Below are 27,825 nucleotides of genomic sequence, written 5' to 3'. Positions count from 1 at the left end.
TTCGCCTTCGCTGCGCTACTCGCCCCGCCCTGACCATTTCCGCCGCTGCGCAAGCCTGGGCGGCAGGGGGAAGGGGGCGGAGTCAGTGTGCCGCAAGAGGGGCAGTCCCGGGGCGAGTCCGGGGGCGGGTCCGGGGGCGGGGATGAGCCAGGGTCTTGGACCCAACCCGTAGTGGCCCCGCGCTGCGCCAGAACCAGCCAAAGGCAGCGGACCGCGCACGAGGTAGGCTCCTCTGATCGCCGAGAGTGCGTGATGAGCATTGGAAAGATTTGGTAGACGTAAGCCCGTGATCGGATGCCGGGATGGGGCTTCCTAACAAGCGCGGGCAGCCCAGCAGTCCGCGCCCAGAAATGGACTCGGGGATCAGAATGGGAAGGGGGAATAACGAGGTCGGATAGTGAATGACCTTTCTGAGTTACATAATTAAAGTGACCTCAAGCATTATAGGATATTGGTGATTTTAAGAAAAGAGAAATAAATACTTGCCAGAATAGTGAGTGACGCTCTGGGGGCGGGGCAGTGGGGGGAATTGAGGTGATGTAAAAATTGTCTTGCTCCATGGTTATTGCATAGGGTATGCATATGGAAAAATTCACTGAGGCATACTCTTAAAATGTGGTGCACCTTAGGGAAGTTATTCCTCAATTTATCAAAATCTTAAAATAAATCTGAAGCAGAAACTTTTTTTTTTTTAAGGTGAGAAATAATCCAGACTTGGGAGTCCACCCAAAGGTGGACTTGAGTGACCAAACCAGCATATCAGCTATTTCCGTGTACTGGTAAGAATGACTGTGAAATTTGCCTTTCCCGATTCTTATGATTTGGTTCTTTTATCTTTTTGTAGAAATGTTTTTATTTCTACAGAAAAGGACGTGAACAAGTTCAGTACGTTGAGAAGCTATGAGGACAGTTAAGAAGTCATTAAGTTATATTTGTGATGTTAAGTTATATTTGTGATGTTAAGCTATATTTCAAGTTTCTCTAAGAGCGGTAGAGTTGAACAATTGTGGGTTGCCCTGGCTCAGTGATAAAATTATGCTTCCCTTTTGTTTTAAGTAGAGAACGGCTTATGAAGGCACAAGTTCAGGTTCCAAAGTTTCTGGCTGAAAATGGAAATGGGAAAAGTACAACTCTTTTTTGCTTTTCTGTACTCAATATAATCAGATACTTCCTTCTGACTTCTCAGAAAAATCACGTCCTGACATCCTCAGGGCCTTGCAAACTTTTGTTAACAAATGTTTGTTGGAAGGTGAATTTGTGTCCCAATTCCAAGGGAAGTGCTTTCTCCTTAAATCCCGAACACTCTGAAGTCAAATTTTGCAATAAAGGGAACTTTTCTCTTTGAATAACTGCTTTTATGTGCTGTTCTTATGGATGAATCATTAATTTAACTCCACCAAGAATAGCCTGCCGGTGTAATTCAAACTGAATTAGTTTCACTAATGACTCAAAGGGTATGTTAGAACTATTATGCTATATTGTCCTTAGCATTACAAATTTCACATCGAAAAGACAGGAATTTTCCTCATACTTTCAGGTAGATTTGCAGTTAAATTCACTCTTTTTACCTCAGTTCCCTTTGTAAAAGAAAATTTTTTTAAAGGAACAAAGTGTCAGACATCATCCAGTTATTCTAAGGGTTAAATTGCCACCCCTGCAGAGGGCGAGGTGTCTGAGCCCTTCAGGACTTCCGGAGTGAAAATAAAGGGGAGGCATTTCAGTGTTTTGGGTAAATGGCCCCTGGATAGTTAAGACCCATGCCTTCCAGGGAATTTCAATGACCCTAGATTTTTGCATCTTCTTCTTCATAGAAATCAACAAAGTCATTAACTTGAGGTATCTGTTCTTTGTGATTAGCACTAATCTTTTATCAAAATGTATGCCAAACATTTTTTTTTTTTTCTGGTCAAAAATAAATAAATTCAGTTCCCATTGTGGCTCAGTGGCTCTGACTGGTATCCATGAGGAAGCAGGCAGGATCCCTGACTAGCTCACTGGATTAAGGATCCGGCATTGCAGTGAGCTGTGGTGTAGGTGGCAGACGAGGCTTGGATCTGGTATTGCTGTGACTGTGGCATAAGCTACAGCTCTGATTTAACCCCTAGCCTGGTATCCTCCATGTGCTGCAGGTGCAGCCCTAAAAAGACATACATACATACATATGTACATACATCCCTTATATATATGGAACATGTATACTTGGAGCAATTCCACAGATAATCTGAAAGTCTGTTTCCTTGGCTGTAACCTCAGTAAGGTCCCCAAATAAAATTGAAACTCACAACCCTTATGTTGTGTGTTTTTCTTTAAGTCAACACCTTCATGTGCCATTTTCCCATACCAAAAAAGAAAAGAAAAGAAAAGAAAAGAAACCAAGAAGTTGTAAAAAAACAATTTGAAAATATAAAGTTGTAGAGTAGAGATGGGATATTGAATCTCTGCATCTACTTTTGCTAGCTCCTGAAATTAGAGGCATGAACCACTAGAATAGGGAGGACAGAAGAGACGATGAAAGCAATAACATTTTGAAGTCTGGAAAGCAGATGGCTAAGTGATGAAGAGGGATTTTGCAGACTGAAGAAGGGTAAATTCTAAACCTGCCATGGGAAAAGCCAATGAGCAACCCACCTTTGCATTATAGAATTTCCAATGCTCAGGAGTACAGCAGCAGGAGATCAAAGGATATGGTAGAAATTAAGAGGATTGCTTGAAACTCTGGTTCTTACAAGGCTTAATTCCCAGGTTCTTTTCACAACTCCCTGCAACCAAGTATCTACCCCTCATCACACCAGCAGAGTTTTGGGGGTATATTCCCTGGAGAGGGTATAGTCTTTGGACTCGGAAGATAGGTAGTTTGGAATGGGAGTACCATTCTGAAAACATGGAGATTAATTGAGCACAGGCAAACCGAATGCTGGGGCCCTCTCTCACTTCTGTCCTTTTCTCATTTGGGTGAAAAGCCAAGGTCCCAAGCACCCAATCTTTCAACAGATATTGGGAAGTCCATCTGTGGAGAGTCTGATGAGTACAAAGAAAATAAAGATAATGACCTCTAGGTTTCCAGATGATATCTACTCAACATCATCCTGCAGTGAAGCTTACGCCAATAAGCCTCACCCACAAACTTAAACTTATAACCAGCTTTTTTTGGTATTTATTCTTTACTAAAAAAAAAATTACTTTATTGATGTATAGGATGTATAGTTGGTTTATAATGTGTTAATTTCTGCAGTACAGCAAGGTGATTTATTTATTCATACATATCTATTTTTTCCATACTCTTTTCCATTATGGTTTATCACAGGATATTTAATATAGTTCCCTGTGCTATTCAGTAGGACCTTATTGTTTATGGTATTACTCTTTTTTTTTTTCTTTTAGGGCCACACCTGGGCCATATGGAGGATCCCAGGCTAGGGGTCTAATCGGAGCTATAGCTGCAGGCGTACACCACAGCCACAGCAACACCAGATCCGAGCTGCGTCTGCAACCTACACCACAGCTCATGGCAAGGCCAGATCCTTAACCCACTGAACGAGGCCAGGGATGGAACCCACGACCTCGTGGTTCCTAGTCGGATTCATTTCCACTGCTCCACGATGGGAACTCCAATGATATTTACTGTTAGGATGAGTAGATAATAAGAATTGCTGGGCATTTCAGGACAGTCACTAGTTTGAAAGATAGAAGTCAAAACCAACAGCCAAAGCAACTCAGTAACAGACGATGCAGATAAATAAGAGAAAATATTATGTCCATTCTATTTATGAAATAAGAACAAAGTAAAAAGAAAAGAAGAGCGTCAGAAACAAAAAGGAGCTCTTGAGAATTAGACTTGAGAGCAGAATAGAAAAACTAAATACAAAGGTAGAAAGATAAAAATAAGGTGGTCTCAGAAAACAGGGCGAAATAAGAGTTGGAAAATAGTGGGGGAAAATGAGAAATTTACAGCATTAAGTCAGGAGGTTCTACAGCCAAAAAAAAGTGGTCTGAGTAAGAGAATTGGTGGGGAGGGAAGGGAGGGACTAAATTCGTTACAAAAGAACTTGGCCAAAGGGATGCAGACAGACCCAGAATAAGAGATAGAATTATGAAGTCTTGAAAACTAAGGGGCAAAGAAAAGCTTTGAGTGAGAGAGAAAAACATTGGCTACATGGAAAATACAGGATCAGAATGTCTTTGAAATTTAAGCAATAACTCTGCAAGCTAGAAGCCAAGGGAATGATTTCTTCAGAACTGTGAAAGAAAATGTTTTCCAACCAAGAATTCTTACCCTGCAAAACTACACATCAAGGATAGGGAACAGTCTGAAGATATTTTATATATGCAAAGTTGCAAAAAACCTTTTCTTGGAGTTCCTGCTGTGGCACAATGGATTGGCAGTGTCTCTGCAGCACTGGGATGCAGGTTCAATCCTGGCCCAGCAAAGTGGGTTGAGAATCTGGCATTGCCGCAGCTTCAGCATAGGTCACGACTGTGGCTCAGATCTGATCCCTGGCCCAGGAAGTTCATATGCCATGGAACCAAAAAAGAAAAAAAAAAAAAAAACAAAAAACAAACCTTTCCTCTCATGCTCCCTTTCTGAGAAAGCTGCTGAAGGTTGTACTTTACCAATATAAGGGTGGTAACCAAAAAAAAAGAAAAAAAAAAAAGAATAAGAATAAGAATAAGAAAATATCCAACAATAAAGGAAACAGGAGATTCATCAAAAGAAGGAAGGAAGGCTCTAGGATGGTGATCCAGAAAGATCCCAGAAGGTTAGCTGTGTACCAAAAGAAAAGAGAACCCAGGTCAGAAGGCTCTTCTCCAACATGATATTGATAGAATGTCTGATAACCGAAGAAAGTGAGAGTGTATTAATAGAAGATTGTGAGAAGTTAGAGGTGAATTAGTAATAAATACATGGAAATTTTTAAGCAAGACAGTTACTAACTATAGAATAAAAAGTCGTGCAGGAGTTCCCATCGTGGCTCAGAGGTTAACGAATCCGACTAGGTTGCGGGTTCGATCCCTGGCCTTGCTCAGCGGGTTAAGGATCCGGCGTTGCTGTGAGCTGTGGTGTAGGTCGCAGATGCGGCTTGGATCCTGTGTTGCTGTGGCTCTGGCGTAGGCTGGCAGCTACAGCTCCGATTTGACCCCTAGCCTGGGAACCTCCATATGCTGCGGGAGCGGCCCTAGAAAAGGCAAAAAGACAAAAAAAAAAAAAAAAAAGTCGTGCAAAAAAACCAAAATAATCATTGAATTCTACATGGCTTAGCTATGAATAGTCTTTACCTATTTGAAATGTGTACTTCAAATATTTAATCAAAGAGATGCTAAATCTATTTGTAAGGGTAGGAAAAATGTGAAGGTGGGGAGTGTGTGTGTCTATGTTTCTAAGTTAAAAGAGGGCTAAATGCTTATTTTTTCTTGTTGCTTCCTTTAAATGAAAAATTAAGATGACATAAAATAAGCATGCTATATTGAGTTATAGTATGAGTTATACTCGAGTTACATTTCAAGACTCAGTTAAAAGTTAAAAATGGTTGCTTCATTCATTGTTAGTAAAGACTGCTACTTTCACAACACTGTTGAACTCTTTGGGGATTTTTGTGGTCTTTTTGTTAGGTTGGTTGGTTTTTTCTTTTTATGGCTGCACCTGCAGCATATGGAAGTTCCTGGGCTAGGGGTCAAATTGGAGCTGCAGCTGCCAGCCTACACCACAGCCGCAGAAAAACTGGATTTGAGCTGCATCTGCAACCTATGCCTCAGCTGTGGCAACACTGGATCCTTAACCCACTGAAAGAGGCCAGCGATCAAACCCGCATCCTCACAGACACTATGTTGGGTTCTTAACCCACTGAGCTAAAACGGGAACTCCTGTTGAATTCTTTCAATGGTGTGCATTATTATAATTTCAATTATAACTTTGATTTTAAAAATATAAAGTAAACATTAAAAGAAATTTTAAAAATTAAAGAGTGAGATACTAGAAAGAATTCTAAGCTGGCAAAAGTTATAATGCCTGTTTATTTTTTGTCCTCTCCCCTTTTTTAAACTTAAACTCTTTCATTCTTTTTTTTAACCTTTTCTAGAGCCGATCCTGCGGCATATGGAGGTTCCCAGGCTAGGGGTCGAATCAGAACTGTTGCTGCTGGCCTGCACCACAGCCACAGCAATTCGGGATCCGAGCCATGTCTGCGACCTACACCACAGCTCACGGCAACGCCGGATCTTTAACCCACTGAGTGAGGCCAGGGTTCGAACCTGCAACCTCATGGTTCCCAGTTGGATTCCTTAACCACTGAGCCACAACAGGAACTCCAAACTCTTTTATTCTAATGCTAAGATGTAATTCAGTTTATTTAATGATCTTTCCTAGTGTGTATTATAGAATGCCCCTACTATCAGACTTATGGAAAAGTAATTTTTTGTGACTCTTCCTTGCATATTGAAATATTTTTTAGAAGCCAAACTGCTGAGAATAATAGGTTTTTATTTCATCATCAATAGAATGGAAATGCCTTTAAATGACAACATTGCAAATATTTTCCATTTAAGCATTGGAGCCAAAGCTGTCTAAAAAAAAAACCATGAATGATCCAAGAACTGTGCTTGATGTTGATGAGTACCCAGACACTGAGGCACAGAAAAACCGAATGCTAACTCTGGAAGAATGGCAAGAAAAATGGGTGAATCGTAACATTTCATTTCATCAAGAACGAGGACATCAGTAAGAAGTGTTTTTACTTCTTGGATTAAACGTTAGTTTATAACAGAGAAATGCTCTATTAGAAACTGACTTTGGAAATAGAAATAATGATTTAGGTACCCATTATTTGACTGACTTTAATACGCACATTTTTAGTTTTTCACTTTTAACATCTCTTGACATTAGAATGTACCTATGCCTTATTTTAGTTTCATTGGCAGTGCTATTTTTTTCCCATGGATAATGGTGTGACTTAAAATTGATGGCATTTTAGATTTATGAAGTATGTCCTTTTTTAAAAAAAAATCCCCTGTATTGGTCATGCATGTTTATACATAAGCAGATGCTTGAGCTACACTAATGCTGGTATATCATTATACCGAACAGTGGTGGTGTTTTGACTGCTCTCGAGTAGCATGTGTTCACATGTTAAAGTATTATCTATGTGATGGAAGAAGAGAAGCTGAGAGAAATTGAGTGAGTGAGGATGCTGAGCAATATGTTAATAATAGTAGTAGGCTTCAAAGCAGCAACAGTAGATGACAGGCTAGTGATGAGTAAAGTGGTCGTGACAGATGTCCCTTCTTCCAGGCAGCCACCCTGCCTTCTCAGAGGACGTTGTTATTATTATTACATTTGCACACCCAGTAGTAGTTGGGGTATCATCCTAGAGCCTTTGGAAAGGTTATCTCTGGCATGAAGCTGGCCTTAGAAGAGCCACATGTCTACAGAGGGAATTAACCATGAGAAACTATTCAGAAATACTTCTGAGACCCGAGTGCATGTTTAGAGAGCTTGCCATAAAGTGAATGTTGAAAAATTCAGTGGGTCCAGAAACTCTCCCACATCGTGTGTGTACACACACACACACACACACATTTTCAAAATATATTAACCAAGGAAGAAAATAATTTTTTATTCTGACTGATCAGGAACGCCCCAGGTTTGAGTCAGATTAACCACTCACTAGTAATGTGACTGAGCAAGTTACTTAACCTTCCTGTTTCTTCCATGTGCAAACTAGAGATTTTAATAATTAATGTTATCTACTTTGTAAAGTTGTTGGGAAATATTAAGTGAAATAATGCATGGAAAGTACTTAGCCTTAGTACTTACAATTATAGTTCTTTTCCTCTGTGCCTTAAGCTAATTAAAACAATGTGGGTTTTTTTTGTTGTTGTTGTTATTGTTTTCCCTCTCCAGGCTACTAAAGAAGCATTTGGATACTTTTCTTAAAGACGAGAAAGGACTGCGGGTATTTTTTCCCCTTTGTGGAAAAGCCGTTGAGATGAAATGGTATGAGTGGATAAACATTAACATACTTTCTTGTAAATACTTGGGGTGAATATTTAATAGGATGTAAGTTAAAAATTCTGTTCTCTGGCAATGTACAGGGATTCTGTATTTTTAGTTGACTATTTAACATTCTTATTGTTTGAGAATTTAACATTCTCAAACAATAAGACCCTGACCCAGCCTTTCTGTATTGAATTTCCAAGAAAAAGAATTAGTTCAGAACCAATGAGATTGAGGGTGGGGGATGAGACCAGCTTACATCTCCTTCACCTTCGTGCACAGTTTGGTTTTTGTAGGTGGTTTAGGAATTAACTAGGTTAATGTTAGACACTGTAGGAGTTCCCGTTGTGGTGCAGCGGAAACGAATCCAAGTAGGAACCAAGAGGTTGCAGGTTCAATCCCTGGCCTCACTCAGCTAGTAAAGGATCCGGCGATGCCTCGAGCTGTGGTATAGGTCGCAGATACAGCTCACATCTGGTGTTGCTGTGGCTGTGGTGTAGGCCAGTGGCTACAGTGCCAATTCCTAGCCCGGGAACCTCCATATGCTGTGGGTGCAGCCCCTAAAAAGACCAAAAAAAAAAAATTTAGACACTGTAAATAGAGGTAGACAGAAGAATTCAAGATGAATTACAACCTTTTGTCAAGACTGTGTATAATCCACGATTCAGCTGCACTTTCCCCTCCCTCTAGGAGCACATAGGGTTATTGTTTTCATGAATCATTTGCTAATAAAACCGGTGATGAAGAATGTATTTCTGGTGAGTAATTATCTGGGAAGAGACTTAACATTAATTAACAAGCTACTTCACTGTGGGTTGTCTTTAAGTCACAAACCTGGCAGTCATTTTCTGTATTTTTTTTATTTTTATTTTTTTATCTTTTGTAGTTTCAGGGCCGCATCCGTGGCACATGGAGGTTCCAAGGCTAGGGGTCTAATCGGAGCTACAGCTGCCGGCCTACACCAGAGCCACAGCAATGCCAGATCCGAGCCGCATCTGCGACCTACATCCCAGCTCACGGCAACTCCAGATCCTTAACCCACTGAGCAAGGCCAGGGATCAAACCCTCAACCTCATGCTTCCTAGTCTGATTTGTTTCTGCTGTGCCACGATAAGAACTCCTGAGAGTCATTTTCTATACAGATGTTGTCATAATAATATACAGACCCTATCATACATGCCAAGATATGCTATTAACTTGTAAGCTTAAATGTTGAGAAGTTTGCTCATCAAGCTGGAAAGAAATAAAATGTATGAAAATGATTAGTCAATGAAAAATATAGTAACTTTAAAATGTGCTGTTCTCTATATAAATATAAGTGGCCAGCCCACAGAACATGTATGCATTTGGAGTGGATTTTCAAGTGGAGATGGTGGCATTTTTGCAGCCAGCCCCCACACCCTCAACTTAGAGCTGAGAGCATTTGTGAATGGCTGCCCTGGCTTAAGATTCTAGGGTGGCTGTGAAATTGAAAACAGTATCCTAACTGACTCACTGAACCAGAGGAAAGAGTTAACTTTGGAAATGACCTGCAAGAAAAACATTAACTTCACGAACACACAGCCTTATTGCCTTGTCATAAGTGATAACAACCTCGTTTTAGCAGAGGCTCTGAGACAAGATTAGGGTATGGTATGATGAAACAGACAAATAAGTGTGATTGTTGAAGATTTAGGGTAATTTATAATAAAAATACCAGAATTAAGCTAGTGTAATGGTATAAATGTTATTACATTAGAGGAGTTTTCATCTGTAATGAGTTTGTATATTAAGGACTATGCAGATATAAGATGTGAAGAGACAAACTGAGCTGAAACCCAAAAGCATTAACATAAAACGTGTAAGACATTTTCCTAGGTTGTTTTTTGGGTAAATATCTTCCAATATAATCTAGTCTATGCCAGTCATTAGTAGGCTATGCTTCATCCCCTCCCCCTTTTATTTTTTAGGGCTGCACTTGCAGCCTATGGAGGTTCCCAGGCTAGGGGCTGAATCGGAGCTATAGTTGCTGGCCTATGCTACAACCACAGGAACGCAGAATCCAAGCTGCGTTTGCAACCTACACCACAGCTCACGACAACGCCAGATCCTTAACCCACTGAGTGAGGCCAGGGATTGAACCTGCTGGTTCATGGATGCTAGTCAGATTTGTTAACCACTGAGCCATGGCGGGAACTCCCATTATCTCCATATGTTGAAATAAAAATCCATTCAGCTGGTTTGGGTAGCTTTTTTGTTTATATTTTATAACTTCAAAAAAAATGAATGGAGAGTTAAAAATATATATATTCCTTGTAGATTAACACATTTCCTAGAAACTATGAAAGACAAGTTATAAAATGTGTATTTCAGAATTATAAACATTTCATGTTCTAATCACATTGAAAGTATGTGGTCTTGGATGAGGAATAGGTTCTGCTCTAATCTCTTGTTTTGAAAATGCTAATTGCATTCTTACTCCTTTGATATATTAAGGAACAATTTGAGCATGATGTGACTTTCACATTTGCTTGTATGTGATTTTGTCTGCAAGAAACAGATAACAAGGCCCAGCTAAAGTAACCTGTGTATAAATAAGCAAAATGTACCCATGCACACGGCTCAGCCGTCTCCCATAAACCTCAATTCCCTCCCTGTGCTGTGAGCCTTTTCCATCCACAGCTACTGTGAGAGCTTTGCGTTTGCTTGCCAATAGTCCACCTTCCATTACTAACCAATCATTTGAAAACTGCAGCCCTTCCAAGCCCCATTTCTATATGTAAACTTCAGGCCTTTCTCAAGGTAAAGTGCCCTGTTGTCATATGTTTTGTAGCCACTGAACATGTAAAACCATGTCTATCAGGTTCCTGTCTTTTTTTTCTTTTTAATGTAGCACTGAGGTTTTTTTTCTTAAATAATACTTAATCCATCTTATTTCTGAATACTGTTTGTGTATTGTTGAGAAAATCCTGATTCACAGAGATAAGTTATGGCAAATATATAACAGCTTTTTTCAAAAAAAGTATTTTTAAAAATTAAGGTGTAATTGATGAACAACAATTATGTTAGTTTCAGGAATACAGCAAAATGATTGGACATTTGTATATGCATATATTGCATAAGTCTACTTAACCAATGCAGTTATAGAACTGTTTTGTGTGTGATGAGAACTTTTAAGATCTACTCTCTTAGCAAGTTTCAAATATGCACTACAGTGTTAGTAACTCTAGTCACCACGTGTTCTTTACGTCCCCATGACATATTTACTTTATAACTGAAAATTTGTACCTTTGGACCACCTTTGCCTCTTTCACCCATTGCTCACCCCCAGCCTCTGGCAGCTACCAATCTGTAATCTTTGACCTTCTTTTTAGACTCCACGTATAAGTGAGATTATACACTGTTTTTCTCTGACTTATTTCATTTAGCATAATGCTGGCAGAGTCCATCCATGTTATCATAAATGCAGAATTTCATTTCTATGGCTGAATAACATTCATTGGGACCAAGTTGTTTTTTTTTTTTATTACTCGAATTTATCACATCTGCAGTTGTATAATGATTATCACAATCTGATTTCACAGGATTTCTATCCCACAGCCCAAGCACATCCCCCCACCCCCCAGGGACCAAGTTTTTAACATGGGCCCTAACCCTCATTTGCCCAGAAGCCTCATAATTTTTACTGCATGACTTTGCATGGTGCGGGAATTTTTAAGAAGGCATAGATATTGCATTATAGCATAACTGACTTATGTGTTTATTTAACGTGACATAAAATCTTTACTGTGTCTGGGTCTTTGTGCTACTACTGCTGTTTTCTCTGAAGTCCAAGATCCCAAGGCTGAATTCTGTCATTGTAAAGCTTACCGGGAAAATACTAGTTACTTGCGTATAGTAATCAGATAAATTTGTAGAAGGGTTTCTTAAGTAGAAACTGTAAGATGATTACAGAAATGGGTGCTAATATTCTAGAGCCATGTGTTCCAATATGGTATCCAATATGGTATCTATAGCCCCACGTGGCTACCAGTAGCCACATCCCGAGGGGTCAGTGGTTAGTGGCTGCTGGATTGCCCAACACAGGTGTAGGTTCTTCCAGCATCACTAAAAGTTCTAATGGACAGAACTGATTTAGAGAAATGGGAAATGTATATCTAATTCATGGGATGCTTTTAAATCAGAAGCTCTTCCATTCAAATCCATCTACAGTACAACATTTTAAAGGTACAATTTTCCAGACTTTTAAGATTTTTCCTAAGGTCATATAAATCATTTTTGTTTTCAGAATTTCATAAAACATAAGGTTTGGAACTATATAGATCTACATGTTCTGTGAAATCCTTTGAACCTGAATTCATATAAATCCCTTAAAATTGAGGAAATTGTGTACATATTTGTGTATGTCCTTTTATTTAGTACTGTGCTTGAAATAAACGTTCAAGTGGAATTATATGATTTTATGCAGGTTTGCAGACCGAGGACACAGTGTAGTTGGTGTGGAAATCAGTGAACTTGGGATACGGGAATTTTTTACGGAGCAAGATCTTTCTTACTCAGAAGAACCAATTGCCGAAATTCCTGGAGCCAAAGTATTCAAGGTGTGTCTCGATTTTGGTAAATAATTTTTCTCAGTATGAATAAGTGGGAATAGTATACAAGGGTCTGATGACTCTATCACTAGATTCACCTAGACATCATGTAGTGTAAGGACTACCTAAATGTGAACAGAGATATATAAAAGCCAAGGTCAAAGGTTATTTGTTATAATTTTGGTGTGGGTGGTTTTTTTTTTTTGTTTTTAATGAAATATGCTGGATTTCCAATGTTGTGTTAGTTTCAGGTACACAGCAAAGTGATTTAGTTATACATTTATATAAAAATCATAATTCTTAGATTCTTTTCCATTAGAGATTATTACAGGATCTCTACTATAGTTTCCTGTGCTCTACAGTAGGTCCTTGTTGGTTATCTATTTTATATATATTAATGTATATATATTAATCTCAAACTACTGTTCTTGCCCCCTTCCCCCTTTGATAACCATAAATTTGTTTTCTGTGTCTGTGAGTGTATTTCCGTTTTATAAATTGGTATCATTTGTATGTATTGTTTCAGATTGTACATGTAAGTGATATGTGATGTTTATTTTTGTCTGACTTCATTTAGCATGATAATCTCTAGGTCCATCCATATTGCTGCAAATGGCATTATTTCATTCTTTTTTATGGCTGAGTAATATTTCATTGTGTATATCTACCGCATCTTCTTTATCCATTCATCTGTTGCTGGACACTTAGGTTGTTTCCATGTCTTGACTATTGTAAACAGTGCTGCAGTGAATACTGGGGTGCATGTGTCTTTTTCAATTACAGTTTTCTCTGAATATGTGCCCAGGAGTGGGATTACTGGGTCATACAGTAACTCTATTTTTAGTTTTTTGATGAACCTCTATACTATTTTACATAGTGGTTGTACCAATTTACATTCCCACCAAGAAGGTAGGAGGGTTCCCTTTTCTCCACACTCTCTCCAGCATTTAGTATTTGCAGACATTTTGCCAATGGCCATTCTGACTTGTATGAGGTGATTACCTCATTGTAGTTTTGATTTCTTTTTCTCTAACAATAAGCAATGTTGAGCATCTTCTCATGTGCCTTTTGGCCATCTGTCTGCCTTCTTTGGAGAGATGTCTATTTAGTTCTTCTGCCTATTTTTTGGATTGGGTTTGTTCTTTTAATATTGAGCTTTATGAGCTGTGTGTGTATTTTGGAAATTAATCCCTTGTCAGTTGCTTCATTGGCAAATATTTTCCTCCATTCCATAGGTTGTCTTTTTGTTTTGTTCATGGTTTCCTTTGCTGTGCAAGTATTTTTTTGATTTTTCATTATGAACAGGTGTTTCTGAGAGAGCCTGTCTTGTGTCACACCCTGCATGAGACGCTGAAGAGATGACAAACACAGTCCCTGCCCTAAAGAATTGCTTAGTTTAAGGGAAAAGAGAAACTGAGAGGTTGCTGTTTGTCATGCACGGAGCTAAGAGTAGTGACACAGGGTATTAAGGGAACAGGGAGGAAAGTTCTCTAACCCAGCCTGTGGGAACTTCCTTGAAGTGTGATGATAGATAGGGCTGGGACAGACAGGTGGTCCACTCAGCCGGCTCAGATGCTGGTAAGCTGGTACTTTGTTTTGCACAGTGGGGTTTCAAGTGGGAACATGCCATGGCCAGATTTCCTTTTCGAGACCAACCAGTCTTGTGGCCTCAAGGGAAGTGAATTTGAAGGGCAGTATCCTCCTGGCAGAGAGATGAGATTAATGAGCAGTGGTCCAGGAAAGCGATCTTGAAAGGCTGCACAAGGAGAGTGATGGAGCGCTAAGAGGAACAGCAGTGTTTAGGGTCACAAACGGGGGATTAATTGGGGATCCAGGGGGTGACGAGTTCACATTTCCAGCTCACACAACTGGTTGGGTGGCAGAAAATAAATGAGAAGCAAGTTGAAGAGCAGAGAAAATGAGTTTTGCCCTGGAGATGACATGTAAGGGACCTGTAGAAGGATGAAGCAATAGCTGGCAAATGCCTCAAAGCTCAGGGCAGCGTTTGGGCTGGACGTGATAGATTTGGGAGTTGTCCTCATCCTGTGACCAGAATGATCCAGTGGAACTGCTCTACCAGCTTCGGGTAATAATGTGAAAATGGACAACAGCTACCCAAATGAGAGCAGGCAGAGGCTGTTTATTCAGCAGGAGTCAGCCGATTGCCTTTGGCAGAGGCTCAAAGACTAGCAGTGGTGGGAAGGCTTCTAGCAAAAAATCCAAAGGCTTCATTCAGGTGTTGTTGGCTCATTAGAAGCCGCAGCCCTTGTGATGGATTTGGACAGGGTATCTGGCTTTGAGCTGGAAGGGGGGTTGGGGTGGTAAAAATCCTGCAGAGTTGTGATCTGGCTTCCACAGGCCGGTTGCCACCGAGGTTTGGGGTCTGGGTTTTCTGGTCAGACATACTCTGGCCACTGTCTGTGCATTTGGTGTTCACAAAGTACTGTCTTTTCTAAATATTGAAATTAGTTGCTCAGGTCAGGAGGAAGCTTGATAATACTTTTATTTTACAGCTTCCTCTCGCTGCCTTCTTAGATCGCCTAGGACTCCCAGTTTACTCAGTCCACAGAGGCTGATGCTGCTTCCTGACTCCTTGGAGCAATGGTTCTCAGCCGCGGTGGCACATTTGAAATTACCTGTGGATCTTAAATTCCCAGTGCTGAGGCCTTGCCCTAGGCTAATTAAATCAGACTCTCTAGGGTTGAGGCCTGATATCAGGTCTATGTAAAACTCCCCAGTGAATGTGGATAGGTGCAGCCACTACAGAGAACAGTGTGGAGGTTCCTCAAAAAACTAAATATGATCCAGCAATCCCGTCCCAGGCATATATCCAGACAAAACTGTAATTTGAAAAGATGCATGCACCCCTGTGTTCATAGCAGCACTATTTGCAATAGCCAAGACAAGGAAACAACCTAAGTGTCCATCAACAAATAAATGGATAAAGAAGATATGGTGTGTGTGTGTGTGTGTGTGTGTGTGTGTGTGTATATGAATAGCACTCAGCCACTAAAAAAAAATGAAATAATGCCATTTGCAGCATTATTGTATGGATATTGGGTGGACCTAGAGATTATCATACTAAGTGAAGTAAGTCAGAAAGAGAACAACAAATACCATGTGATATCACTTACATGTGGAATCTAAAATACGACACGGGAGTTCCCGTTGTGGCTTAGCGAAACAAATCTGACTAGTATCCATGAAGATCCTGGTTCCACCCCTGGCCTCGCTTGGTAGGTCAAGGATCTTGCATTACTGTGAGCTCTGGTGTAGGTTGCAGGCGAGGCTGGGGTCCCTTTTGCTGTGGTTGTGGCAAACGCAGGCAGCTGTCGCTCTGATTAGATCCCTAGCCTGGGAACTTCCATATGCCGCACCTGTGGTCCCAAACAGCAAATAAATAAATAAATACAGTAGAAATCAACAAATCTATGAAACAGAAACAGACTCACAGACATGAAGAAAACTTGTGGTTACCAAGAGTGAAGAAAGGAAGGACTGGGAATTTGGGATTAGCAGATGCAAACTGTTTTATATAGGAAACATACGTGGAACAAGAGAACTCTATTCAAAATCCTGTGACAAACCATAATGGAAAAGAATATGGAAAAGAATATATAGATATATATGGCTGAGTCACGTTGCTGTACTAAAATTAACATGTTGTAAATCAACTGTACTTCAATTAAAAAAAAAACTCCCCAGGGATTCCCATCTGCAGCCAAATTTAAGATTCCCTGGCTTTTCTCCCTGCTGCCTCTAGGCCCCCCTCCTCTCTGGGCTGACCCCCAAGTGCTTCCAGACTGATCTTCAAAGACCCTTGCTCCTCTATTTGTGGCCTCAGCTGGCCATTTCAGAATAAAGTACAATTTCATGTCCAAATGCATCCCTCCTACCCTGCCCTTCCCCCACCCTCGCACCCACACCCAGCCTTCTCACGTCCCCTGGACTGCACCCCAGCCCCCGTCCCTGTGACGTCACCGGGTCCTCGGGCGCATCCATATGGTTTAACACAGTCACTTCTCTCTGAGGTCTTTGGTGGTGCTCCTTCAGTTCCTGCTTTGCTCAGTTCCCACGGTTGTGGGCACACAACCAGAATAGCACAGCCCATTCTGTACCAGGATGTATTTCTATCCCCACCCCTCTCTGTTCCACCAGGCTGTCCTCACGGGGGTCAGAAACTGGGCCAAATTCCCATGCACTATCCAGAACCCCAGGTAGTCCTGTCCAGGATTGCAAGGACACAAATACTCATTAGCCAGTGGAGGAGAGAGGAAAGTGGGGAGTCAGCACAATTGCACTTTCCATGGGTAGCTTTTAACATGTCTGCACCTTTTCTCTCAGCCTGTGTGCTCCTCTTTAGCTGAGTTAAAATATCAGGATTCAGCTAAAGTAAACATTGCTGAAATTTAACAAGCTTGGAAGTGAAATAAGCTAACTGATCTTCTGGGTTAAACTCTCTCTGATTTTCCTCTTTGAGTTGATCCAAAAGAATCTTGTGCAGGTTGTTTTGTTTTGTATTTTTTAAGTGCTGTTAAAAATTATTTTCAGTAAAATTTTATTTTACTTTTACTCCGAAAACGTATTTGCAGAGGTGCAGGAAGCAAGGTGGGAAAGATGAAATCATTAAAATGATTAAAATGTTTGGAGGGTGGCATGCAAGTGTTTTCTTCTGTAAATTCTCTGTAATCTGGTCCATTATTTATTTTACAATTAAAAAAATAAAAATTTGAAGTTTCCATGGTGGCTCAGTGGTGACAAACCTGACTTGTATCCTTGAGGACGCAGGTTTGATGCCTGGCCTCGCTCACTGGGTTAGGGACCTAGCTTTGCTGTGAGCTGTGATGTGGGTCGCCAACCCAGTCTGGATCCCACATAGTTGTGGCTGTGGTGTAGGCTGGCGGCTACAGCTCTGACTCACCCCCTAGCCTGGGAACCTCCATATGCCGCGGGTGCGGCTCTTAAAAAAAAAAATTGAAATAGGAGGTGAAAAAAATGATTTGCTGTGAAATTCTTTCCCCACCACCCGTGTTCTGCTTTGCCCCTCTTCTTTTTTTCTCTTGGCCATTCATGTATCTCCTCATTAAGTGGAATTTTTATCCTTGATTTCTTTGTTGCAGAGTTCTTCAGGGAACATTTCGTTGTACTGCTGCAATCTTTTTGATCTTCCCAGGTAGGACGGACATCCACCTCTGTACTTTTAAAAATTTGAGTGTTTTCGAGGCAATGCTGAGGTGGGCCAGGAGGGGTCTTTTAACACCCCTGTCCCCTGGCAGTAGTGCCCACGAAGCACTGATTTGAGTCTCTGTTCTGCAGTTATCTTCACTGTCGCTTACATGTCGGCACCCTTGATAATTTTGTCATCGGGTAGCTTCTAAGCTCTGGAAAATATTATGATCCTGGGCAGGTAAGGACAAGGAGAGGAGAGCAAGAAAGTATCTGTCGTTCCCTTCATGGTGCAGCAGAAATTAACCTGACTAGCATGCATGAGGATGTGGGTTCGATCCCTGGCCTCGCTCGGTGGGTTAAGGATCCAGCGTTGCCGTGAGCTATGGTGTAGGTCGAAGATGTGGCATGGATCTGGCATTGCTGTGGCTGTGGTATAGGCCGGCGGCTACAGCTCTGATTGGACCCCTAGCCTTGGAACCTCTGTACGCCACGGATGCGGCCCTGCAAAGACAGAAGACTAAAAAGTACAAATACAAATAAAATCAAATAAAGTGTCTTCCCCCTCACACCTGTGTCTGTAACAGAAATGCATTTCAGGGTGTGGACGGAGGTGAGATCTCATTTCCTGAAAATCCCCAGTACCTGTTCCAGGGGCTGGGAGCAGAGTTGTCACAAACTGTCCCTTATTCCTTATTTGTGCTCCCAAGTCCAAGCAGAAGGGGAAGGTTGCTGCCACCAGCCCCCAGAACTAGGAGATGATGGGCCGCTGCTCACGCCCCCGGCAGCACATCCCTACAGACTCAGAGGATGAGCAGATGTGAGGTGCCTGTTCCTTAACAGCCAGCAAACCTCTGGGACACTTGTTCATCTTGTTAAAGATTGAACTTTTCTAACATAAAATTTTTTTTTTTTCTTTCTGGTAGAGTAAATATTGGCAAATTTGACAGGATTTGGGATAGAGGAGCCTTCGTCGCCGTTAATCCAGGTGATCGCAAACGGTTAGTGATTCGGTTTATTTATATCATTTCCCCCTTTTTTAGCCTCCCTAATTTTGCATATTGTACTTTTTTCCGGTTTTCAGAAAATTGCTAGGCTTTTGCTAGTTTGAAATAGCTATTGCATTTGGAATTAGGAGACAGCAGCATTTAGGCTAAAAAGCACAGTGTTTGCCCAGGAGGACATGGGTGCAAGGCTTGTGGCTCTGTCGCTTCTAAGCTGTGCTGCCCTGGTTAAAGCATTTAACTTCTTTAACATCCGTTTTCTGCTAATACCACCCTCCCCACCTGCACTGACAAAACCAGGTAATACTTGTTGGACTGAAGCCATGTGCCAGGCGTTGCTGAAATACTTTACATGGTTCAAAGCAGTTCATGCACAAAACAACCCTATGAGCTATTAGGCTGTCATTAGCCCCATTTTACAGATGAGGAAACTGAGGTCAAAGAGATTAAGTTACTTGTCCAAAGTGAGACAGCAAGTATGTGACGCATGGAATTGAGATTCAAATCCAAGCAGTTTGGCTTCAAGGTCAGGCTCATGATGAAGCCACTTGACACAGTTGTGGGAACTAAATGACTCACACAGAAAGTACCTTGTCATCCCTGAATGGCAGTTTAAATATTAGCTGCTATTGTATTAGAGCTTTGGATATGGACGTTTGGGGTGACCATTCTTTTGTAAGTAGCCTTATTAGGAAATGAAATGAAACTATGAGAAAGCACACTGAGTAAAATGTGACCGTTCCTGGAGTTCCCGTCGTGGCTCAGTGGTTATTGACTCCAACTAGGAACCATGAAGTTACAGATTCCATCCCTGGCCTTGCTCAGCAGGTTAAGGATCCGGCATTGCCGTGAGCTGTGGTGTAGGTTGCAGACCTGGCTTGGATCCTGCATTGCTGTGACTCTGGCGTAGGCCGGCAGCTACAGCTCCGATTAGACTCCTAGCCTGGGAACCTCCATATGCCGCAGGATCGGCCCTAGAAGTGGCAAAAAAAAAAAAAAAAAGTGACCATTCTTATATACTTCTTTTTTTTTTTTTCCTTTCCTTTTTACACCCACACCTATAGCATATTGAAGTTCCTGGACTAGGGGTCAGATCGGAGCTGCAGCTGCCAGCTAATGCCACAACCATAGTGACGCCATATCTGAGCCGCATCTGTGACTTATGCCACAGCTTGCTGCAACCTCAGATCCTTAACCCACTGAGTGAGGCCAGGGATCGAAGCCACATCTTCATGGATACTGTGTTCGGTTCTTAACCCGATGAGCCACAATGGGAACTGTATACTTTCCAATCCAGATAGCATATACAGACATACTGGGGTATAGCACATAAATATTGAATTATTTAGTTGCAGGGAGGCAAATTCTTAACACATGGCCAAAAGGGTTGGAATACACATCAGTGGAATGAAATTCCTATTTTTAAAAATGAACTACTTCATGAGTAAGACGTATTGCCAAACCTAATCTTTTTTAAAATTAGACTATGCCATATGCTCTTAAAATATATTTCTCTTCAATGATAATTCATGCTCCTTTCCCCCCTTTCTTTCTATCACGACTTCTCCTTTCTCTCTTCTCCAGGACCCCCACCTTCCTTACATGCACAAAACTCTTCATTCCCTAAGGAATCACCCTCAGCAGTGGCCGTGCCTGCCTCTATCCTACACCTGCTCCTTCAAGGATCACTTCAGTTCTGTTGCTTTCACTCAGGTATTCAATCAATACCTATGTTCTAAATACACCTTCTGCTGGGGAGCGAGCTGAACAAGTCGTACCTGGCATTGGCCCTTATGGTTTCTCTCTGTCCAGCTCTATTCTTTCTCCCACACATCCACACCCACATCCCGTCTCCAGTGTCTGCCTGGCATTGCCCGTGTGACAACAGTGTCCTTTATCAACTCAGGCTATCACCTGTGACCTCTCCATCTCCATAAGACACCACATGGGTACCCTCAACGCAGTTCTGCTCTGTGCCTAAAGGTCGTAGGTCTTTCCCCTTCCCCCTCTCCTTCAGTGTTAGTTTTCTGGGGGCTTTGGTTATGTAGCTCAAATCCACAAGGCATTAGGGAGCAAACTGGAAGTCACGAAGCTTACCCTCCAGGCTGTGTACCTTATATTCAGTTATTTCCCCACATCTGCCATAATGTATATAGATAATAATATGATCTGGCATAATAATACATACACATAAATATATATGTGTGATATATATATATATATATATATATATACACACTTAGTGCCTGGTAGGAGCTTAGTAAATAGGTGACAACAAACTGGACTCAAAGCAAGTTTCCTGCCAGCCACCATCACCTCCTCTGTCCTAGAAATGAAGGACATCTAAGTGGCTTTTGAAGTTTAATTTATGCTAACAAAGAGTAGTGAGTCTTTGTTTTTTTTTTTGGTTTTTTTTTTTTGTCTTTTTGCCATTTCTTGGGCCACTTCCTCAGCATATGGAGGTTCCCAGGCTAGGAGTTGAACCAGAGCTGTACCGCTGGCCTACGCCAGAGCCACAGCAGTGTGGGATCTGAGCCGTGTCTGCAACATACACCACAGCTCACGGCAACGCTGGATTCTTAACCCACTGAGCGAGGCCAGGGATCGAACCTGCAACCTCATGGTTCTTAGTCGGATTCGTTAACCACTGAGCCACAACAGAAACTCCAAGAGTGGTGAGTCTTATTTAGAGAATCTAGTTCAGTTTGGTCACAGACTGTCTTTCTAGTCCCCCATTCTCATTCTTTCCTCCCCTCCCAGCCCTGTGTGTGTGTGTGTTCACAACCCTGGCCTTTGTTTCCAGAATAACCACTTACTCTGAGCCATTAGAAAGATAAATGACTTCATCTTAGCATTTAAGGCACGTGGTGCTTTATCCCAGTCCTGCCGCCAGTGGCACCTTTCTGCCGACCTTGCGCATGAACGAGAACTGGTGTGTTTTCCGCTCACTCAGGTCTCTTGTCTAACGTCCTTCATACCTCTCCTCTTTCTGAATTTTTTTGAAAATGGTTGAGAGAGACAGTCTACATTCCAGGAGAAAAGATGCCTGTCAGTCCTAGAAAACCCTGCCAGATCCGTCTGACTGATCCCTTCATCAGGACAGCGAGTTCCTTCTTTCTTAAGAATAGAAATCAGAAAGTGAAGTTTTCTGCTCAGCAGTTTGCTTAGGTCTGGTTCTTTCACTTGCAAGGAAGAGCGACCAGCTCAAGGCAGCTTGAGTGTTAGGGGAGTGGATGTCGAAGATGCTCAAGAATTAAGTGGCTGACCCACACACCAGGCAATGTTCTAAGTAGGTAATGTGTGTGGACCCACTGAATTCTCACAGCCACCTGTGAGTTGCTTACTCGTTGTATCCCCACTTTACAGGTGAGGAAGCTGCGGCACAGAGGGGTTAAGACTTTGTCGAGCTTATGTAGCCAGTAAGTGGAGGAACTGGATTTTGAGCTCACGGCTCTGGCAGAGTCCTTACACCTGATCCCCATGCTGCACAGCCTCCCTGATTTCTCACATGACCCTGAAAAGGGGCCAAGAGCCAAGACGCCTCAAGACCCAGAGCTGTGCAGTTTGTCCACCTCTGTCTGTCTGTCTGTCTGTCTCTCATGGCCTCTACCTCCCTGAGCGGGTCTCTCTGCCCTCCTTCCTCAGTGCTCAGCTTCCTCACTTACCCACTCCTGTCCCCTACATCGCACTTAGCACCCTCAATCTCCCCCGCTCCAGCCACCACCCAGCACAGAAACTCCAGCTTTTGGTCCAACGACCACAGCTAACTGGCAACACTTCTTGAGATCTCTTAACTCAGTTTCCCAGTGGAGTCATCTGATTAGTCCAGCTCATCATTGATTGGTCCAAGCCTGGCTTCTGGACTGTCTGCTGATGGGCCCTCTTAGGGTTGGGTCCCCACTCTGAACCAGTCAGACACGGCCGGGACGTGGTGTCACCTGCTCCCCAGGACATCTCCTCCAAAGGCTGGTTGCAGGAGCACGCGGGGCTTATGCTGTATTTGCAGAGCTTTAATTTCATAGTACCTTGAATTGTGGCCTGTTTATTCATCTTGTCTCTCCACCTAAAGAGAGGAAAGGGATTGTGTTTTGAACCGCTTACTCATGCTCCTGGAGACAACCCAGTCACCCAGGAGATTTGTTAAGCTGCATCATCCCCACAGCATACCTACCGCATTGATCTCAGGATGAATGAAGCTCAGGCATCTTTTCTTCCAGTAAGTACCCAGGTAGTCTGGATACCAGCCTGGTCTGGGAGCCACTGCCCCAGGACTGGCAGTGCTTTGGGAAATATGTGTTCACAGCTGACACGCCTCTGGGGACCACACCACACTGGGCAGAGCGTCTGCTCTGCTTTATTTATTTATTATTATTATTATTATTTTAATTTTTATTTTTTTTTGCCATGGTATGTGGCAGCTTGATGTAGGATCTCAGTTCCCAGACCAGGGATTGAACCTGGGCCACAGCAGTGAAAGCACTAAATCCTAACCATTAGACCACTAGGGAACTCTCCTATGATCCCCTTTATGTGACATCTTCTGGTCTGATGGGCTCCAGAACCAGGCCTCCTTTTGATTCGCATCCTCATTGTTCCCCAGTGTCGGCAGGTGACATGATTTGCTGAGCCCATTTCTGGCTTTTAACAGTGAGAATCAGGAGTTCCCTGGTGGCAAGCGGGTTAAAGATCTGGCGTTGTCACTGCAGTGGCTCAGGTCAATCCTGTGGTGCAGGATTGATCCCTGGTCTGGGAACTTCCACATGCCGCAGGTATAGCCGGAAAAAAAAAAAAAAGAGAGAGAATCAACTTCCTGTGATTTTTAGGAGAAGTAAGCTCAGTAATAGAAACAAAGGGAAGTGCTGGCTTCCCTTCCAGCCTCTCATCCCCTGCAGGCCTTGACTTTGTAGAGAAATGTTACACGTGTGCTTTTGTGTTCTTTCTTAGCTATGCAGATGTCATGCTGTCCCTAACGAGCACTGGGTTTCAGTACTTCTTGTGCGTGTTGGCTTATGATCCAACCAAACATGCAGGTAAACTTTTTTTTTTTTTTTTGCTAGTTGCCTTGTTTTCTTATTTAATTCTATGACGTGGATAGCATTATTTTCTCCTAATTTATTTGATGTGACATGTACAGCTTCTGTATATGAAGTCTGTGTCCCCCCTGGTACTGGGGATGGAATGTGTCTGCTTACAGAAGAGGATGGGGTGAGAAATGGGCCTGAGAGGTAGGAGGTGTGCAGGAAAATCTATAAACTTGTGCTGTTTTTTGATTTCTAGAATGTTGCATTTTCAAAATAACTATCTTTGTTTTGAATGTATAAAAGTGATGTTTTCTTCCAGATTCATTTCAATGTGTTTGAACATTAAAGCCTGACTTTTTAAATCATGGCTTTTCAGGAAGAAGTGAAAACTGAACTCATAAACTTTTAATTTGTAAAAATCTTCTTTTTGATTTTTAATTTTTTTTTTTTTTTTTTTTTTTTTTTTTTTTTTTTTTTTTTTAGGACCACACCTGTGGCGGCATATGGAAGTTCCCAGGCTGGGGGACAAATCTGAGCTACATCACAGCCACAGCAACACAGGATCCAAGCCACATCTGCAACCTACAGCACAGCTCATGACAACCCCAGATTCTTAACCCACTGAGCGGGGCCAGGGATCGAACCCACATCCTCACGGCTACCATTTGGGATTGTAACCCGCTAAGCTACAACAGGAACTCCCTAAGCTTTTTTAAAAGTGCCCTGTTTTATAAATGTTTATCTATGCTTTTTTTTTTTTTTTCCTGTTTGAATAAGCCAGATCTTAAACCTCATTACATAAGATGAGACCTAGTGTCCACAATTAAGTCTGGGACAATCAGATGGAAATAGGAAACAAGGGAGCCAGATGTCAATTCTGCTAATGTGACTTAAGCCCCCTTTCTGAGCCACAGGCCTAAGGAAAGGCCTCTGAGAAGACAGAGCAGGTTCTGGGGTGGAAACTCAGAATATCACTCCAGAAAGGAGAAGAAGCTGTTTCCTTTAAAGTACCTGGCCCGTGCAAAGGGGGAGGAGAGCATAGGATGAGGGTGCAGGGGTGGTAGGAAATCTATACTGTGGAAGAAGCAGGAAGCCCCGAGGGAATTTGTGCATGAACTCCCCTCCAATTTCCCTGTTTTCAAGCCCCCTGGCTGCCTCGGCCGTCATCTCTCAGCTGGAGAGGGGGCCCTAACATCACCAGTCCCCTCACTCAGCCAGGCTTTGGTAGAAGGTGTGCAAAGCAGCAGCCGAAGAACCTGTCACATCCTCACTATTCAGAGAATTCTGTATGGGAGTTCCCGTTGTGGCTCAACGGGTTAAAAACCCATCTAGTATCCATGAGGATGCAGTTTGATCCCTGCCCTTTTTCCGTGAGTTAAGGATCCTGCATTGTCTCGAGCCATGGTGTAGGTTGCAGACACAGCTCGGATCCCATGTTGCCGTGGCTGTGGTGGAGGCTGGCAGCTGCAGCTCTGTTTCCACTCCTAGCCTGGGACCCTCCAAATGCCGCAGGTGTGGCCCTAAAAACAAGCAAACAAACAAACAAAAATGGGGTAAGAAATGAGTATAGCTAAGTTATTGGAAATAAGCCCAGAAGTAGACCCTGAGAATTAATTTTTCTCTAGAATTAGAGCTATAGCATTTGTTCTTACCACATTTATTTTTTATTTAGGTCCACCATTTTATGTTCCAGATGCTGAAATTGAAAGATTGTTTGGTAAGTTACTGAAACATGCTGTAACTTTTTTTTTTTTAAATAATTTTTTTTATTTTCCCACTGTACAGCAAGGGGGTCAGGTTATCCTTACATGTATACATTACAATTACATTTTTTCCCCCACCCTTTCTTCTGTTATGCTGTAACTTTTTAAATCAAGTGAACCGTTAACTGTTTTGAGCTGTTAGCAAATTGGTAATATCTAGCAGTAAATAAAATTTTATTTATTTATTTATTTATTTTTCTTTTGAGGACTGCACCCAAGGCATATGGAAGTTCCCAGGCTAGGGGTCTAGTAAGAGCTGTAGCCGCCAGCCTACACCACAGCCACAGCAACGCAAGATCCAAGCCACATCTGCGACCTACACCACAGCTCATGGCAACGCCAGATCCTTAACCCGCTGAGCAAGGCCAGGGATCGAACCCACAACCTCATGGCTCCTAGTCAGATTCATTTCCACTGTGCCATGATGGGAACTCCAAGTATATAAAAATTTAAATGTCAGAAACCATGTTATCAGTGACGATTTAATCCAAAAAAGGAACCTATTTGTGTAATATGCCTTTTTAGCTCAGTGGTATGATTATGTTAAAGATATTTGAATTGTTCTAGATAGATTGCATGTTTATTACAGCTCTTAGGAGTTATGAATGATAATAATTCAGAGCTCAGAAATTTTACCCTTAGTATTTATTTTCCCATTTTCATTAAAAGGAAAGGAAAACCCTTCAACACACATTGTCTTTAAAATCTTTTGATGTGTTTTTAGTAGAACTGATTGCATCCTTCATAAAGTTTTAACTTGTCACACTTTTTGTTTCAGGTTCAATATGCAATATTCATTGTCTGGAGAAGGTTGACGTCTTTGAAGAACGTCATAAAAGTTGGGGAATCGACTACATTATTGAAAAGTTGTATCTATTTACAGAAAAGTAAATGAGACATAAATAGAAGCAAGTAATATCAACATGCTTTTGAGCAATTGAAAATTGTGCTAAGACAGAAAAATATAATGGGCGACTTTTTAAAAAAAATTGTTCACAAATCACATCACAGATCTTTGCTCAAAAACACACATTAACTTTTTTAGAAAAAGACATGTACTTTGGAAAGGAAAGTGTGATTGGGGGTAAAAGATTATACCTGTGCATCTTACTTAGAGATTGCAAGAATTTTTTTTACAATTGGCATGGATTACTTGTAGAGTTAAAAAATAAAAGAGAGGAGTTCCCCTTGTGGCAGAGCGGAAACAAATCCGACTAGGAACCCTGAGTTTGCAGGTGCGATCCCTGGCCTTGCTCAATGGGTTAAGGATCCGGTGTTGCAGTGAGCTGTGGTGTAGGTCACAGAGGCAGCTTAGATCTGGTGTTGCTGCAGCTCTGGCATAGGCTGGCAGCTGTAGCTCCGATGAGACCTCTAGCCTGGGAACCTCCATATGCTGGGGTGTGGCCCCCTTTAAAAAGCAAGGAAAAAAAAGAGAGAGAGAAATGTAATACATATACCTTAAAGAAATGTCATAGACCTAGAAAAATTGGCATTCTTTATGAAATTTAGACCCACTGAAGAAATCTAACACTTTAATCAGCTCAGGGGAAAAGACAGTGGTCCAAGACATTATATAAAACATTAACTTTTACTATAAGCCCTCATATTATACTCAACCATAGAACCCCTTTTCACATTTTTTTCTCCTTATGTAATTTTATATGTGACAGAATGAAGAAACAAATTTTAAAATTAACAAAATTAACCAATCTCTACGGAACAAAATATTTTTTCCCAAACTAAAAATAAAAATTTTAAAGAAGTCTTTTCTCTGTGTTTGGCAGGTTTTTGCCTCCCTAATTTAATCTTTTTTAAGTGATAGTCTTATCTTTCTGAAGCTTTGTGTCATTGGGAAAGCCTGAACATTCTTAAATGAGTCAGATTTATTACAAATTTGTCTGGTTCACCTCTGTAAGCATCTGTAGCCTCTTGGTGCAGTACTACTGGTTGCCTCATGGGGGCAGCAAAGAATCAAGAAGAAGAAGGTACTCACTAGGCAGAGCATCCCTGAGAGTTACACTCAGGCTGGCACAGTGTTCAAGGGGTGGGTGGAAGCAATGAGTTGGGGCTCTTTGGATTCGTTTTATTAAGATTTATTATTTACGGCTGTGTCCGCAGCTTCTGGAAGTTCCCATCCAGGGATCAAACCTGTCCCACAGCTCTAACCAGAGCCTCAGCATTGACAATGCCAAATCCTCAACCCATTTTAAAATGATGTTGGAACATAGACAAGTTAGAAGCAAGTCAAATATCAATGAAATCTGTCTGAAAATCATCTTGAGAATATATCTCACATACATGGTCTAGATCTGT

General features: G+C 41.7%; 1 protein-coding gene across 3 annotated transcripts; it reads left to right on the top strand.

Moving 5' to 3' along the window:
* The first annotated feature begins 94 nt into the window (after positions 1–94).
* Positions 95–26,686, top strand: TPMT (thiopurine S-methyltransferase). Of its 3 annotated transcripts, none has more exon segments than NM_001243675.1 (10): positions 95–222; positions 697–779; positions 6,541–6,712; positions 7,895–7,987; positions 12,435–12,567; positions 17,679–17,731; positions 18,651–18,725; positions 23,673–23,758; positions 25,422–25,466; positions 26,291–26,500. In NM_001243675.1, coding segments are annotated over 8 exon segments (738 nt in total). In that variant the 5' UTR covers positions 95–222; positions 697–779; positions 6,541–6,572; the 3' UTR covers positions 26,404–26,500.
* Positions 26,687–27,825: the final 1,139 nt, after the last annotated feature.

Source organism: Sus scrofa, chromosome 7 (assembly GCF_054392235.1).
Source record: "Sus scrofa isolate SSC_HxYL_T2T_F1_AM1 chromosome 7, Sscrofa_HxYL_maternal_Yorkshire_Landrace_v2.0, whole genome shotgun sequence".
Lineage (NCBI taxonomy): Eukaryota > Metazoa > Chordata > Mammalia > Artiodactyla > Suidae > Sus > Sus scrofa.
This window is presented reverse-complemented; position numbering and strand designations above follow the sequence as displayed.